General features: G+C 47.3%; 1 protein-coding gene across 3 annotated transcripts in view; it reads right to left on the reverse strand.

Moving 5' to 3' along the window:
* rnf11b (ring finger protein 11b) overlaps positions 1-15516 on the reverse strand; it is a 19053-nt gene extending 3537 nt beyond the window's left edge. For 2 of the 3 annotated variants that reach the window (XR_009941458.1, XM_062555668.1), the window contains exons 1-2: positions 14993-15516; positions 1777-1946 (exon numbers count right to left, since the gene is read on the reverse strand). Coding sequence is in view for 2 of the 3 variants with exons in the window: in XM_062555668.1 (XP_062411652.1) it covers positions 1777-1946; positions 14993-15115 (293 nt within the window). In the remaining variant the exon portion in view is untranslated. Of the gene's footprint in view, positions 1-1776; positions 1947-3516; positions 4118-4156; positions 4437-14992 lie in introns of those variants that run through there. The other variant, XM_062555669.1, reaches the window with a different exon arrangement.
* Positions 15517-17500: the final 1984 nt, after the last annotated feature.

The following is a 17500-nucleotide window of genomic DNA, read 5'->3' on the forward strand; positions in this document are numbered from 1 at the left end:
ACTTTCACTTTTTCAGATCCTCACTTCATACACTGGGTTGTTTGGGCATCCAAAGTCCACGGGGGAATAATAACACAAGCTCTTGGATTTCATGGGCCGCAGAACCTTCTTAGGCAGAACTGACCACAATAAAACATTCCCTTCGAATACGATTATGAGTCAGATTTATACAATGCTCCGGGGATTTCAGACTAAACCTCCTTTAAAACGCTCAACTTCACGTGCACCGACAACAAGAGCTGCCTTGCACAGTGTTTGCTAGGACTGAATGCTGCACTCTCAACCAGTTAAGTCATTCTTTTCTTTTTTTTTTGTATCAGTTTGGTGCCTCAAAGGCAACGTCTGTTGGTTTTAAGCGCACAGACAGAAACCCTGACCTAGTCCTGTTCCCTGATGTAGTGCTGAATCCTTTGTTGTCAGTGTGATCTCACTTGTCTAGGATGACATGCTCCCTGACCAACACATCCCTGTTTTCAACACAAACATGCTGGATCTCTGGAGAATATCAGAGCGCACTTATGGAAACTGCTTTCACCTTCCTGGACATGAGTAGTTTCACATTCAGTTAAGTTATTGTTATTGCTATTATTTTCATTTTCATTATTTTATCATTATCATTATTACCTAGACAATTGGGAAACAAGTGCAAATATTTGTCAATCTTCATCCTAAAATTGATGTTTCATTTTAAAACTGTCCAGGATTTAAAAACATTATATTTACAAAAATCTCAACTGAACCATACTAGGACATTCTGTAATATGTTAAACATGCAATATAACGGACCTGGTTGAAATTAATTTAGCTGAAGACATACTTCAGATATGCATCAAACTTAGTAACAGTCTGCCAGCTAAATTTCCAGATGCAATTTAAACATCATAGTAACTGATATCGTAAAACTTGACCACTAAAGTTTCCCGTCAAGTTACTGTCCACTTCAATACATATTTTATACATATGCTTTAAAAAGTCCAGCATATACGATGACGCAACTTACTTAACCAGTCTTACTTAAATGCAGTTAACTTCAGGAACAACAATCAACATTACAAATACTGTATACTAATATCTAGGCTGACCTTATGATCTTAAGGGCTCAATGCAGTATACTATACGGTATAGCTTGTATGTATTTCTAGGACCCATTGCGCCCCCTGTAGTCCATTCAGCGTACATGCATAGACAGGGAAGAGCTGGGAGAAACCAGAGCAGCTGCTGGCTCCTGGGATTGGTGGGGCCTAGAGGACATGCAATTCTAACACACACGCACGCACGCACGCACGCACGCACGCACGCACGCACGCACGCACGCACGCACACACGCACGCACACACACCAGGGATGGAAATTAGCACCAGCCACCAGCCAAATGCTGGTAAAATGTGAGAGTGGCTGGTAGATTTCAGACACAAAGTCATATTTTAACATTGAGTGGCTGGTTCATTTCACCAGAAATCTGCTATTGGCTGATAGATTGTCACATTTTCAAATTTTAATTTCCACCCCTGACACACACACACACACGCCTGCCGACACCCATACACCCCGCATGCAATGTGCATCCACTCATACATTCCCTAGACACCCTTCTTGCTTTTGTTGTTGATGTTGTTTGACAACTCTTTATTCTTTTACACTAACGTTGCTGTCCACCTCGCCCTCCCCTTCAACCCTACCATCTGGTGAGCTGGACCATGGCAGACAGTGTGAAAGAGAACGTATGTGTGTGAGTGTGTGCGTGAGTGTGTGTGTGTGTGTATGTGTGTGGCTTACTCTCGGATCTTCTTCTCGGAGGCGTCATGTCCGGGGTCGTACAGGCCTTTGGGCAGGTGCTGGATGAGGCCAATGCGCTGGGCTATGCGCACCTGCTCCTCTTCGGTCAGCTGAGTGGCCAGACGAGCCTGGCTGGGCGTGGGGTGGTAAACAAGCACGTGGGCCTGCTCCTGCACACACACACACACACACAAACACACACACACACACACCGGTTATTCAAAGTTGGAACAGCATCCAGCAAACAGCAAAAACAAGCTTACGGCACATGGCATTTTTAATACCATAATCCCTACAATTATCATGTCATGGAAAAAAAAGCTTTGTTAGTTGTAAAAACAAACAACACGAAAGTGAAACTGCTCAAGGTGAATCAACTTGTCCTCACCACCCACAGTGAACGAGCATATGTGACCAGTAGATGGCAACCTTTCCCTCGCTGCTCTCGACGTTTTAAAATGAAACGCGAGAGAGAGAGAGAGAGAGAGAGAGGGGGAGGGTGGGGGGTAAACGAGAGAGACAGGCTCAAGTCCAAGAGCTTTACACTACAAACGGCCCAAAAGAGAAATGAGAAAATGAGCAGAACAATGGGTCCCATTGAGCGCGGCGCTCGTGTAATCGCGGCCGCTTAGCGGAGGTTTAGCGGCGAGGCTGAGGGGACGAGCAGGACTGCGGGGGGACGGGGCCGGTTGCAACATCACACTGGGCGTGCTCCCATGCATGCCCACTTACACTACACACAACCCCCCTCCGAGACACACACTCACACTCCTGCACTCAGCACACACACTCAACAACCCAACAGGAGAAACGGGTGGCATAGGAAACTGCTGAGTTTCCACAGAATGCCCCTCTAGCTGTAAATGTGTACATGATGCTTTTTTACATGCAGCTACAAAGACTGTCAGAAATAATAACAATAAAAAAGTGGTTGAGTACTGGCACACACACACACACACACACACACACACACACACACACACACACACACACACACACACACACACACACACACACACACACACACACACAGCTTGAGCACAACACTGAGCCAAAAGCTTCACATTTAAATAATCTAAAACTAAGACCTCCTGTTAGGCCCAGTATGAGACACTACTAGGCCCCCATGATCAACCTTGTTAAAGGCCTATATGCTGCAGTGCAGCACAGCGCAGTACAGTACAGTACAGCACAGCACAGCACAGTAAAACACAGTACAACACAGTACAGTACAGCACAGCACAACACAGCACAGTACAACACAGTACAGTACAGCACAGTACAACACAGTACAGTACAGTACAACACAGTACAGCACAGCACAGTACAACACAGTACAGTACAGCACAGTACAACACAGTACAGTACAACACAGTACAGTACAGCACAGTACAGTACAGCACAGCACAGTACAACACAGTACAACACAGCACAGTACAACACAGTACAGTACAACACAGCACAGTACAACACAGTACAATACAGCACAGTACAGCACAGTACAACACAGTACAGTACAACACAGTACAGTACAGCACAGTACAGTACAGCACAGCACAGTACAGTACAGCACGGCCCCTTTGTCCAGAAAGTCAGCTGGACATCCAACGGATCACCGCCTGGTCAAAGCCTGGCCCTGGGCAGAGATTAGTCGCCATGAGCGAGCAGTTTAGCACAAAAAAAGTGTTACATCAGCAGATCCCTCCCTCACAGGACAGGACTGGACAGCACAGCACATACCAGCCAGACCCAGCTGATCCACTTCACGCATATTTGGACCCAGCGCGGGCTGCCATCAGGGCAGCTGGCCGTTGAAGGGGTTCTGGTCGACGACAGCATTTATTTATCTGCAGTTAAACCACTTGGCTCGAGAGGACTGCTTATGATGATGGGTTCTCGCCATATGATGATGAGGCAGAACAAATGTCAGTCTAGCGCACCGTCTGCCAAAACCACTTGGCTGGACAGAGGCAGGACAAAGAGGGACTGTCTGTGCTAACCAGGTGTCCTCATAATGTCTGCGTGGAGCCTCGCGACTGGACAAAGTCATCCAGAGCAATCGAGGCGTCTCAGTCTGTCTGCCTGTGCCTGCGCTTTGCGGCCGTCCTTCAGCTGGGCTGTGGCTATTTCCGTTGGGTCGCGGCAGGTCCAGGCAGTTCCACAGGTTCATTCTTAAGAGCTCGTTGTTAATTTAAACCCCGTCGCATTGCGCAGTCCTCAATGGCGGCTCAGAGATCTTACAACCAGGTCAGGGATTAGCGGCAGCCTAAGATGGGCCCAGCCCAGGCCCAACCGCCCCGATCTGATGCCACCGGGGACAGCCACACCGCTACGCTAAGATCTGATGCCACCGGGGACAGCCACACCGCTACGCTAAGACCGCTAGGCGGCGACTCCTGAGAAAGCAGTGGCCCTAGGGCTCTCAATAACAAGACTGACTTTCAGGACGAAAGGGGAGGAGGGGGAGGGGGATATATGTTAACGATGTGTTTGCCCACTTAGGGACAAGCTCATCTGCAATTAGCTTAAGCTCATTAATGAGGGTCATTGGTGGGTCACACAGTGGGAAGTGTTTGGTGATGAGGCCTAATAGGTGTGGATGACCACCTTTACCTCTTCCCATGTCCAGATCCATCCTGTGTATGTAGGTTTCAGTCTGTATAGGTCCCCTGATGGGTAACTTGTCCCACCTTTGTGTGTGTGTGTGTGTGTATGTGTGTGTGTGTGTGTGTGGCAAGACCAGAGATGGTCTTCCCTTGGGACTGCTTGCTGTCCACAGGGCCTACTTCCCCCGTGCTGGAGGCCAGTCAAGCGGCACGGTCAGGTCAGGTCAGTGGTCCCTGAGCGAGACGCAAGAGGCCAGCCAAGGAAGCCACGGCAGCCAAACAGCTGCTCAGGTCGCAACCCCACTGTGCACGACAAACGGCACCGGGCCTCGCTCACGGACCCCAGAGTAGTTCACTTCACAGGAGACGCTTTTAGCCTTTAGGATCGGCCATCCCTTACTGTGCTTTCAAAATAATTTGGTTTCTCGGACCAAATTCACGGACCCCAGAGTAGTTCACTTCACAGGAGACGCTTTTAGCCTTTAGGATCGGCCATCCCTTACTGTGCTCATCAGAATTTGGTTTCTCTCTCTCCGCTGTGCCAACGTGGGGTGTCTCAATTGGGGCTGCAACTAAGAGTTATTTTCACTGCTGTGCTGATTAATTGTTTTATCCATGAAATGGCAGAAAATAGTGAAAATGTGTTGATTGTTATTTCCCAAATATCAAGATTGTCTTCAAATGCCCTATTTTGTCTACACACCAAAGATATTTAGTTCACTGTCATAGAAGAGCAAGTAAAGTTGAAAATGTTCAACTTTAAGAAGCTCCAATCAAAAATGCTGATGTATTTTCTTACAACACCAGTTTTTTTTTTTAAACTAACGCAATTAAATCCTAAACGCCGCGATTACTTGGGAGTATTTTGCTGCGTCCTGAGGCAGCACGATGAACATGTACCAACGTCTTGAACAGCGCCGACGGTAGCAGCAGCGTGATGAACGAGCAGCAAAAGCCAGGCAGGTGCTGGTCTCCACGCTGATAGATTACCTCTAGGGCATGTTCAACGTATTTCATAGTGAACACTGAGCTGACGCTTGACTTTAAAATGCTATCGCAAATCAAATTGCAATCTCAATATCTGTCAGGAACTGAGTCAGTCAGATATTTTTCCCAAAACGTTCAGTCCCACTAATTAGTCTACATGCAATTTGCCCTCTTAAGCACAGTACTGCTGACCTAAAAACAGACAATATTTTTGAAGTGTACATTTTTTAAATATTTTTAGATGTCAACTGACCAAACTGTATATTATGGTCCACTACTTGACCTATAGCATGACTGAGGAGTTGTTCTATTAATCTACTGTAAGGTCAGTGCCTTGAAAGGTTCCGGTTCTGGGCTTGATTAACTCTCGTGTTCCTTACAGCTGGCGTGCGTGAAGCGAGAAAGTGCAGCGCCACGGATCTTTTTGTAACGTCAGCGTCACACACCGAGCTTCAGGGGGACGGGAGCACAAAGGGACCAATGACAGCATCAGAATGACTTTTCCAGGCGGCCGTGTGTGCATGTGTGTGTGTGTGTGTAGGGTGACAGACAGCTGTGTGTGTGTGTGTGTGTGTGCACGCGGGGTGAGGCCAGGGCACTAAGCGAGTGGCAGGGTCAGCAGTCTCTTTGTCCCGCAGGTGTCTGTGCTGGACCTGACAACTCTGCTCTTCACACACACACACACACACGCACACACGCACACACACACACACACACGCACACGCGCACACACGCACACACGCACACTCACACACACACATATCTAACAGCTCTGCTCATCAGAATGCATGCCAGGACACACTGGTAGTAGATATCAACACTCTCCCATTCTCCAATAGAAAGAAAACACACACACACACACACACACACACACACACCATAGGGGGCCACTAACACCAACACTAGCTCCCACTGACCTCCTCACTCGTATCTCTCTCTGTCCAGAGCTCCCCCCTCTCACATTCATACACAGTTCATCCCTCTCGCATTCTCTTTCTCTCAATCTCTCCCTCAGTCTATTCCTCCCTTTCTCTTTCCCTTTTTTGTCCATCTCATCACTTTCTCTACCTCTCTGTTTCTCCCTCCATCGGTCCAGTCTTCCTTCCTACAGACTGCTCCTTGTAGGCCGCCGAGGCATGGACCTCGGACTCCCGACAAAGACTGACACTTAGCAATATTGTAGTTCCACGCTTGAGTCAATCTGATTAGAGAGAGCTTATTTTAGCCTGCGGAGAGATAACAGACGCTGGCTGGCTGGCTGGCTGGGTGTGTGTGTGTGTGTGTGTGTGTGTGTGTGTGTGTGTGTGTGTGTGTGTGTGTGTGTGTGTGTGTGTGTGTGTGTGTGTGTGTGTGTGTGTGTGTGTGTGTGTGTGTGTGTGTGTGTGTGTGTGTGTGTGTGTGTGTGTGCCTCTGTTCACTGCAAGAGCATTCGCCCCAGCCAGCCCAGGGACCAGACAGGCATTCAGGGGGGGAAAACCACAGCTTGTTCTGCGGCCGAAAGAGAGAGAGAGAGAGTGAGAGAGCGGGAGAGAGAGAGATCGTGGGAGGCTGATGTGGGGAGGGAAGTAGAGTTGAGTGGTGAGAGAGTGAGTGAGTGAGAGAGTGAGTGAGTGAGAGAGAGAGTATCTCAAAAGGAAGAAAAGAGGTAGTTCTGTGGCGAAAGCGGGAAGGAGTGGTTTGGAGATGAAAAAAGGAGTGTGTCGGAAAGAAAGAGTTGAAGAGGAGGAGGAGGGGAGGGGTGGCGAAGCAGAGAGAGTAGGGAGCTGCTCTGTGTGTCTGTACAGACAGGCCTCAGGCGCGCGCACACACACACACACACACACACACACACACACACACACACACACACACACACACACACACACACACAGTCTCCTGCACTGGAGTGGGGTAGGCAGGGGGCGTGCCTCCTGTTCCCATCCAGACCACAGATAAACCAGAAACACCCCCTCGCTCACAGCCCCTTCACCCGTTCCCACATCCACACTCTCTCTCTCTCTCTCTCTCTCTCTACTTGTCTCTTCCCTCTATTCCCTTTGCAGTCTCTTCCTCTCTTCCCTCGTTCTCACTCCCTTGTTCTCTCTCTCTCTGTCTGTCTCTCAGTCTCTCCTGTCCTTTCTCTCCCTCTCTCCTTCCCTTTCTCTTTCTCTGTTTTTTATGTTCTCTCTCTCTCTCTCTCCCTCTCTCTGTCCGCCCGTCTCTCTGTCTGGCTGGCAGGCTGCATGCTGGAGATTCCGGGCCCTGAGCCCAAGAGGACTCCCTGGTGCAGCAGGCAGGCGTTGGGCCTGTGGGAGCCTCCGCTCTCTGGGCTCTCTGGGCCCCCCCAGCTCCCCTGGTAGTTCCCTCCAGCACCACCAGCACCACCGGCACCAGCGGCACCAGCGGCCGGCAGCCTCCCTCCCTCCCTCTCTCCCCGTCTACCCGCCCGCCCACCCGCACAGACAACTGGGGCCTCTCTCCGCACAACTCCAAGCCCCTGGCACCGGCTCAAAAGCACATCCTCCAAGGAACACACACAAACACAGAGAGAGAGAGAGAGAGAGAGAGAGAGAGAGAGAGAGAGACACACACATACACACAGACACACACACAAATACACAGAGACACACACACAAATACACAGAGACACAGACAAATACACACACACATACAAACACACAGTGACACACATAACCACAGTACAGCTATTTTTGATTGCTCTGATGGGAATAAGGTCAGTGTAGAGAGAGGCGCTGTGCAGCGCGGCGATCATAGTCCTCCTGGACTCCGTGCCACGTAGCTCCCCTCCCGTCCAAAACCACACGGCCGACTCCGCATCCAGAACAATGAGGAAGCCGCCGCCACGCCATATCATCTGACCCAGATCTTGACATTCACACGGGCTGCTTTCACAACAAACACGCCTAGGCCACTATCTCTCAAGGCATGTGACACGCTGTTGCTGGAGCTGTCGATGGCCACAGCGGAACGACAGAGGGCCGGGGCCAAACATGACTCGGCTCTTTCCGCCAAACCCACAGCCACAACCGGCCTGATGAGGTAACTGGAGCCCTTCCTCCGAAATGTTAGCCGTTGGAACACCCCCCCCCTCCCCCCTCCCCCCCGGACGCAACCAGGCCAAACTCCATGGCCACAAACATTCTCTGCCTCTCTATTTCCTGCAAGTACACACACACACACACACACACACACAATATTCTTATTGGCACGGGAGTGGTTATCCAAACAAACACCTATCCACGTAAGGACAAAGCTTCAGTTGGAGTTGAGCTGTTTCTGTTGGACGTATTGTGTGGTGCTTAAAGAAACAAAAACAAACCCTTGTAAACACGCAGACCCTCCAGCTTTGCTGTCTCCCTCAGTACCTTCTCTCTTCCCTGTGCTGTGCACAAGCCCTGGAAACAGCCAAGGTGTTTGAATGAATGCAGCGCCTCCAGGCAACAGCAGAGTCTCTGCCTGTCTGTCTCTTTCTCTCCCCCTTCCCCCTGTCTCTGCCTGTCTTTCTCTCCCCCTTCCCCCTGTCTCTGCCTGTCAGCCCTGGCCCCGGACATGCACCATGGAGACGAGGGGTTTCGGGGAAGGATTGTGTGTGTGTGTGTGTGTGTGTGTTTGTTGGATCAGCACTTATCTCTGAAAGGGAAGGTTAAACAAACACAGAGGAGTATCAGTCAATCAGCTTAGCGGCACTGACCTCAACCACGTTCAACCTCAATGGTGACTCGCTCCTCGAAGGGGACACTGATGACTGCACAGCCACGTCATTTCGAGGAAAACAACATGTGTGAGAATAACTAGGTGTCTTCATGAATCACGTGCGGATATACTGAAAGGTGGCAAACAACCAACCTGTTGGAAATTGAGTGTCCAGTAGAATCAGGTAGAAATAGAAGACGACAGGACATAGGTGTGTTGCTGAATGTCAGTTCAAAGTGTTTATTGCCCGTGTTTATTGGCCTGAGCTGAGGCAGGCTTCAATAAGATGGGGTCTGAGTCGGGCTTCAGTAAAAGGGGATCCTGGATGCAGCTTCAATTAGGCGGGACCGGTGTTTCACTTCAGTAAGAAGCTTGAAGCTCTCGATATCCCATAGCAGCCTGTTTATTACTATGGCTTCAGACCAGCATGTTCCTCTAAAAGGTTACGAGACCACAAATGTGTTAGAGTCAATTAGACGACTACACAGGAATTTACAATCAGGCCAGCGAACAAAATGGCCACTTCACAAAACACCATGGTGTTCTAAGAAGGCTCACATTTAGCTTTCCTCATTCACTAGACGCCTTTATCCGATGTGACGCGTGTTCTATCTGTCCAACACAGAACGTTCTAGTCAGGCTCTGGTCGGGAAACAAAAACTTTCCTAATCAACCAATGCTGTGAATACACTCTGAACCCGAAAGCGTGCTGAAGCAAATACAATCTCCCCTCTCATACATCCATTACCGTCAGCAGAAACCACTAATCTGGTCTCCACACGGGCAGAGCACAGAGGCGCACGGAGCGCTGTTAAGACTAGTCTGAGACAGGTGATCCGCAGGCCAGACAGGAGAGGCATTCTTGAAGTCGTTTTTTGGAGGTGCAGTCGAAACAGCACACCACAAGACACACGTTAGCATCTTGTATGAGGAAGCCACTGAAAACAGCGAAGGTGACTCCCTAACTGAGAACTGCCTAATGAGAAGAACACCTGTAGAAGACTCTTCTCTTCACCGGCTCCCTCCCTCTGTCTGTCTTTCACCCTCTGTCTCCCTCTCATCACTCTGTCTCTCCTCCACCTTCTCCTCAGAAGTAACCGAGAACTCAGACATGCACCACCTCCATAACACCACTTCTGGACTTCTGGTGACTGAGCGTTTTGGTTTGGCGATTTGTAACTCTGTGATAATTGTGAGATAAATGCCTCCTGAACATGTTTGCCCGTCCTCTCCTCAGCTGCTCATGGTGAGGGCCGACCAAAGCACACTCCCTCTGTCTCCCTCCAAACCTGTCCATGCCGGCTGCCTCCGGCCAAAACGCTGACGGGACTGTAAATCTCTGGCATGGCATCAGGGATGTGTGGGGGAGACTGTCTGTATTTTTAACACGCACACACACACACACTTAAATAGAAAATCACACCATACATTCACAGTTCATATCATTCAGTACTTTAAGGCTCTACTTCTGATACGATAATGCATTTCATGTTTTTACCTATTAATTATTAACAACAACAATAATGTGTTAATTAGAAATTAATATTAACATGAATATAAATATTTACAAAAACTCCAATAAATGAATACAATAATATCTACCAATATTTTAGTCTTGCGTTGATGCTTTCGAAAGGCCTGCTTACTAGCGTACTAGCAGTAATAGAACATAGAACCTCTCATCTGTGAGGTGTCAGCGTTCTATGGTCCGCAGGGTACTGCACACTTTCAGACCAACGGCCTCTTTTCATACTCATCTAATGGGATCCCCTGTCTACAATGCATCTCTATCTCTCTCTCTCTCCATCTCTCTCTCTCTGGCACACACACACACGCACACACACACTCTGGCCATCTAGAGTATTTTCTTGTCCTGCGGGAGGCCTCAGGTGTGTGTGTGTGTTAGGGGAAGACGGCAGAGTGTTTCCATGCCACACACACACACACACACACACACCACCTCCCCCCCCCCCCCCCCCCCGTAGCCAAGTCCTGCGCCATTATCTTCCTGATGGGCGTTAAAGGAGAGGTGTCGGAGGCCTGGTGGCGGTGGAGTCCAGGGAGAGCGGCCCATAAAGCATCCTGTCAACAGCACAACGGGCGCGCCGCCAGCGCAGTCCGCCGCCAATCACAATCCATCGCAACCAGGGGGGTCTGGACAGGAAGAGAGGAGCTGAGAAAAGAATGACGACAGCCACGGAAACGACGGCTGTGGGCTAGAACACCCCCCCCACCACCACCACCACCACCTGGAGACCTGGCTACAATTGAGAATCGATTGCGTCCAGGGGGTTTCAGACAGGGAGAGAGGAGCAGAGAAAAGAAAGACAAAAACAGTGGTGGACCCCAGCCGGCCACCCCAAAACACACACACACACACACACACACACACACACACACACACACACACACACACAGCCTTTCCTGGACCTGACGACACTGCCATTGGAACTGCCTTGGACACAGATTATTACCACATAGAACAGGAGCAATGTCCTTTTGAGCTTTCTCTCTCTCCATGTCCCTATTCACTCTTTCTCTCTCTTTCTCTCACTCTCTGCCCTCTCCCCCTCCCCGTCACATTCTCCCTCCCTCTCTCTCTCTCTCTCTCTCTCTCTCTCTCACACACACACACACACACACACTTATCTGCCCTCGCCTCGCACAGCTAGATGAGTCAGCATTACTACCAGCTGCTTTCCAAATTAGCCGCCTCTCTCTCTCTCTCTCACTCTACACTCCCCCTCATCAACAACACAGCTAATTACACAATGGAGTGACTGTGTGTGTGTGTGTTTGTGTGTGTGTGCATGGGGGGTGCTGCATCCTCTGCAGAACACAATACAACAACTCTGCCTGATGACATCTCCTTATTGAGCCTGATACATGACGGAAGAGGAAGTTTCTCTCTCTCTCTCTCTCTCTCTCTCTCTCTCTCTCTCTCTCTCTCTCTCTCTCTCTCTCTCTCTCTCTCTCTCTCTCTCTCTCTCTCTCTCTCTCTCTCTCTCTCTCTCTCTCTCTCTCTCTCTCTCTCTCTCTCTCTCTCTCTCTCTCTCTCTCTCTCTCTCTCTCTCTCTCTCTCTCTCTCTCTCTCTCTCTCTCTCGTCACCTGCTCTTCAGCAGCAAAACTCGAGCAGAGAAGCCACTTCCTCCAGCACAGGACGGGCAACTCTGGTCTTCCTCTCCGCGCAGGGTTCTCTGCTGTGCTCTAAAGATGGGCAGTAACCCCCCTTTTTCCGTGCGGTCGATTCGCTCGCTGTAATTTGCTTAGGCCCAGACTTTTTCTTGGCGTTTCTCAAACAGAGACAAGCACACACACACACACACACCCTAGCTGAGAACATTCGCACTGAGACATTTAATTAACTCCTGACAATTCATTAAGTCTCGAAATAAGTCAGTTTGAAAAGTGCAAATTCCTGCCCACTTTCTTGCAGCAGCACACAAACCTGACAGAAAAGACTTGTGATTTTTAGTCACTTTAGATTTAATCTTAAAGGTACAATACGTAGACTTGATGTCAAAGACAGAAGTGTTTGGAAACTTTCAGCAATGATGTTAACACAATGCTTGTGTACATTTTCTGCACTCGCAGCTTGCATAGGCTATAGGCGGTCTGATGTTCAGCCTTTGCCTGGGAGTGCTGTCTGTCTGACATCTGGGGAGTGACAAGGAGAGCGCAGGCCTCTCAGACTTGATGAACACAACTCATCCTCTTGAACCTGCACATTTTCATCCTTGTGACTTGAACAGAATGTGGCAAAACCTCTCTCAGCATTAACAGGAACCCCCTCCACCCACACCTCCCCTAAAATGTTCATGACTGAGGGTAGCTCACATGGTTCTTAACACGTAGCAGCAGTTCATTTTGGAAGAGGGAGGAAGGGAGGGAGGGAGGGAGAGTGAAAGAGGGTGGGGGGAGAGAGAAAACACTGTCAGGCATTCTTGGCAAGTCCTACAGGAATGCACCTAGATTGAAAATGATTTCGGCTCTCCAGTGGGCCCCTGGTCTCTATAAACACACGCCATATTTTAAGGAAGCTTCTTGATACCGCAAGCAAAAACCTCAATAAAAACAATAGCAACCAATAACACAACGACAGGCCAGGATATTGAACAAGGCTATACCCAGTCAAAAATAAGACCTGAGGGAAATCATGTCCAGATTGCGAGTTTGATTTGCACCTCAGCTGCTCTTGCCGTGAGGACTTTCTGCAGATTGATACATCAATAGAGCAGCATCAAAGTTTGTACAGAAGTGCTCCTCACAGCAAGGCCTGGGTTCAACACACAGTTCAAGGATGGATTTTTGCCATCGTTAGACGTGTTAAGGAGTCAGTGGCTCTCAAACGCTGCTTGACTGTACGCCTCCCAAGGCAGCACTGATGACGTTCTGCTATCCTCTTGGCAGCTGTTCTTGATCACGTATTCACATGAATTCTTTGTCTATTCATTAACCAGGATCTGCGTTATAACTCAAGCGTTACAACTTCCAAATCCTACCTGAGGCCAGATAGCAGACAGCTTTAAATCAAGCTTAAACGCCACAAGGCTAATCAAAGCCATCATCTAAAGGTCTGGAACTGACATGTCAACATGCCCACTGTCTGAGCTGTCTGTCTATTCCAATGATCTTTATCTCTGTTGAGATCATCTTGTGAATTCTTGGTGTCACATGCAGAAATGACTCAGGAGAGTCACAAGCGTGCATAAGTACACGGTGATCTCATTGGACTCCAAAACCACTCTGCCCCAACCCTCCTGTGGTACCCACACACTGTCAAATACAACAGCTACGCTACGGAAGCCATTTGCAAATGTTCAGAGGCGCTTCAGTTCGCTGCATTCCAGTGTAGCAAAGCGAAGAACAGTCCATAACCTGGTGAAAGGAAACTCAGTGAGGTCTTGTGTAAGTCTGCAAACAATGAGGATATAAAAGCCACTTAGGTCCATGGAACCTGACATCATTTTATTGGCCTGGGTTTCACCTAATGTGCTGAACTAACAATGTGACACTTTGCCCTCACGGCAAGCTACGGTAATCGGTTCTTTCCTCCTGTTGGCCTAGATTTAAGATTAGTAGGCCAATCAACTTTATCCACAACTTGCACATTGCACCATGTCTTCTACTTCTGGAGGCTGCAGGCATGGATTCATTTCTTCTATCAAAAGTAGGCTACATAATATTGCAATCATTAAGATAACAGCAATGTTACAATGTGGCAACCATGTAATGCAATGTATTACACTGTTATACAGTAGGCCTACAATACTTTAGCTAGTTACTGTACTACAACTTAAGCCCCTGTTGTATAACAGAGCAAACATGTCTACATGCTAAAATATCCTCTTGAACTGCTGAGGCAGAGCAAACAAAGAGAGGTTTTGGGACATAACTGTTCCTGAGCCAGCCCCAACACGGACCCCACAGAGGAACATGTTCTGCAGCACACTGTAGACAGCTGTGCAGTCTGCTCGGCGAATTACATAACTCTGACAACTGTGCTCGAACTTAACCACAGTTTCAGAGATCCGCAGTGATAAACGCATTGATGTAGTTAGACGACAATAATCATGATCTTGACATATTGAGGTAGATTCAGGACGTAGCCTATATTTAAACAAACACACACACACAAATGCTTTAGCCCCCTGTGAGCACTTCCCACGATTAATCTCTACTAAAGGAAGATTATGTCATCACCACTTTTGGAACAATGTAAGATACAACTTTAAATGCGCTTTACAGTCGATGTTCCCCTCGTGTCCAAAAACGCGACCAAAAACGTGGCATTTCAAAAATAACGAGCTGCAGACCACCAAACTGCCACGTACAACTGACGATAAAGATAACAATAAAGGCGACAGTGACAATTTACACTTTTGATTCAGTAGGCTATGCTCCGTTTGTTTTGTTGATGTCTTCTTACCTGGTAAGGCGGAGGTGGTTCTTGGTCGGGATCTGTTCCATCACCAAAACTAGCCCTGTCTGACTGTGACTCATGAAGCAAAGATATATCATCCGACGTTGGTGATTTAAGACAATTTCCCATCGCCTTTCAGACGCTTTCCCCTAATATTTTGCTTCTCAACTACGCGTACACCCAAACCCAGTCTCTCTCCGACCTGATTTCCGAGGCTCGCGCAGGGAATCAGACTAACTAGCACCCATACATTGCAGAGGAGCTCGCCACGAGAGCCTCTGTTCAACAAAAACAAACCATCTCAACACAAAGAACCTGGCGAAGTGGTGCCACCTTTGCGCAATACATTAAACACCGATCGAAGTCTTGACAAACCTAGCCACGTACAACTTTTTCCTCAAATTGACACTATTTAAATATCAAGTAGGCCGCTTATTTGGGTTATCAATGTTTACAAGACTAACATTCTTTCCCCATTCGTTGACTACTTCCCTAACAAGAGACTTTTTCTCGCTTTTAATCTGGCCTAGCAGGCAACAAAGCCATACAGGCACCTACTAAAAGGACAGCCTCCTCTGACATAAACCAATCACATTCGTGCTTTCTCCACGAACTTGAGAAAAGGAGGGCGTGCCCAAGAGGAAGTACACAGACTGTTGTACACATACATTTGTTATAGTTTGCATTTTATGGGTCTACTAATCAATACACTTACACTCAGTCAGCCATGATAGCCCAAACAAGAACTCACTACTTGTCAAAATCGACGGAAAATGTAATAATCTCTTATTCTGTGAAATGCATGCATTCTTACAAATAGAATCACGGATGTGCTTGATCTGAACATGAGTCCAAATGACTGTGCGTAAAGTTTGGTCATTTTTTCATTAAACATGACATCGATTTTTTTTTCTCTCGTCCAAATACAGCTGCCTGCGAAACACGCATGCCCATCAGGCTCTGGCTTCGTCCATAAAGTCGATGCTTTATGCGCAGGTGCTGTGGATATGGACACCGCGTCACAGGCTGGCTATTAAGCGATAACAAATAAATTGGTATTACTTCCTTGTCTGACGATCGTGGAAGTGTCCAAAGAGGCAATTAGGTCACGTAATGTTTCAACTGTCTGTGACTTATAACAAGAGAAACTAAATGGCAATGGTTTGTTAGAGCGCCTCCAAGAGTCAGATATTTATGGTTTGAAAGGCCAGTGCAGGAAGAATGAAATGTCATGTGTTTTGGCTTGTGTAGACAACATGTCAAGAAAAAAGCTAATACATGTGCAACATTTTGATTAGATAACATAACAGTAGGATATTTTGATAAAGCAATGGTTGGCTAGCCACTAGCAAAAACATGTTTTGATGTTGAAAATGAAAATGCTTCTGGACTCAAAGAGATCACAGAGGAGTTATCCCAATATGTTATACACTGTTTCAACCAGTGAGAATATATTTGTTTATGTGCTGGGCCCTCTAAATTGACAACAAACACAGAAAAACACCTTTACCAAACGACCATAAACATTTAAATGACTGAGAGCCAAATCACTGGCTGCACTTTTAAAGAGTGATCACAAACAAAGTAGATGCTTTGTCTTCCATGATTTAATCTCACGTTACAAAACAAACATTAAACTATGTACAGGAATGTCAATCTGCACAGTAGCCATGCACCAAGTTTAAGAGAACTCTACGCTCTGTCTGTCTGATGGTGTACGGGTGAGTTAACTAGTCGTCTTCCTTTAGTAGAGTCAGAGGGGAGGGAAGAGTCTTTAAAGAATGAGCCCCAATTTACAGAGAATAACATTTACGATAGAGGTAAACAGTCAGACTGCTCCTGGTCCCAGGCAGACCGCTCCTGGTCCCAATCTGGTACTGATAGGGCAACGACGCTAAGGTTGGATCAGGGGATAACTCTGCGGCCATTTGGAAACCATTTAAACATTAAACACAACATCCCTTCACCAAAGACAATAATAATCATAATAATAATAATAATAATAATAATAATAGTAAATCTACTTTTTAAAACACAGATGTTGATCAGAACTGAGAATCGGATAAAATATTGATTTGTGTTTGATTTTTTTACATATCTGTAAAAAAAAAAATATATGTTACTTCAACCTACGATTAAACGCATGGCCTTTGGCTGGGATTCTTAAATGATGAACAGAGCCACCTCACATCAAATATACTTTGTGAAAACAGCTCCCCTTTTTTGCACAAGAGCCCTGAATGTACTTAATCGATATGCATACAATACACATATACATGTACACAATAACTGTGGTAATTAAACAATAAAGCAAATTGTACTGTATATTTTCTCTCCCATTGCAGATTTAATAGGTTATTTAACCACTATGTTCACCTGTGACACTGTTTTACTGTTAACGCAAGGCAGATCACATTAAGCCACACTCTTGGTAGCATCAATAGTTTCCATTTGAGTATACTTTCAAGGGGTGCTTATTCTTAAGCCAAATGTAAATGAAAGTGCACATACATG

The sequence above is a fragment of the Sardina pilchardus genome, chromosome 15 (assembly GCF_963854185.1).
Source record: "Sardina pilchardus chromosome 15, fSarPil1.1, whole genome shotgun sequence".
NCBI lineage: Eukaryota > Metazoa > Chordata > Actinopteri > Clupeiformes > Clupeidae > Sardina > Sardina pilchardus.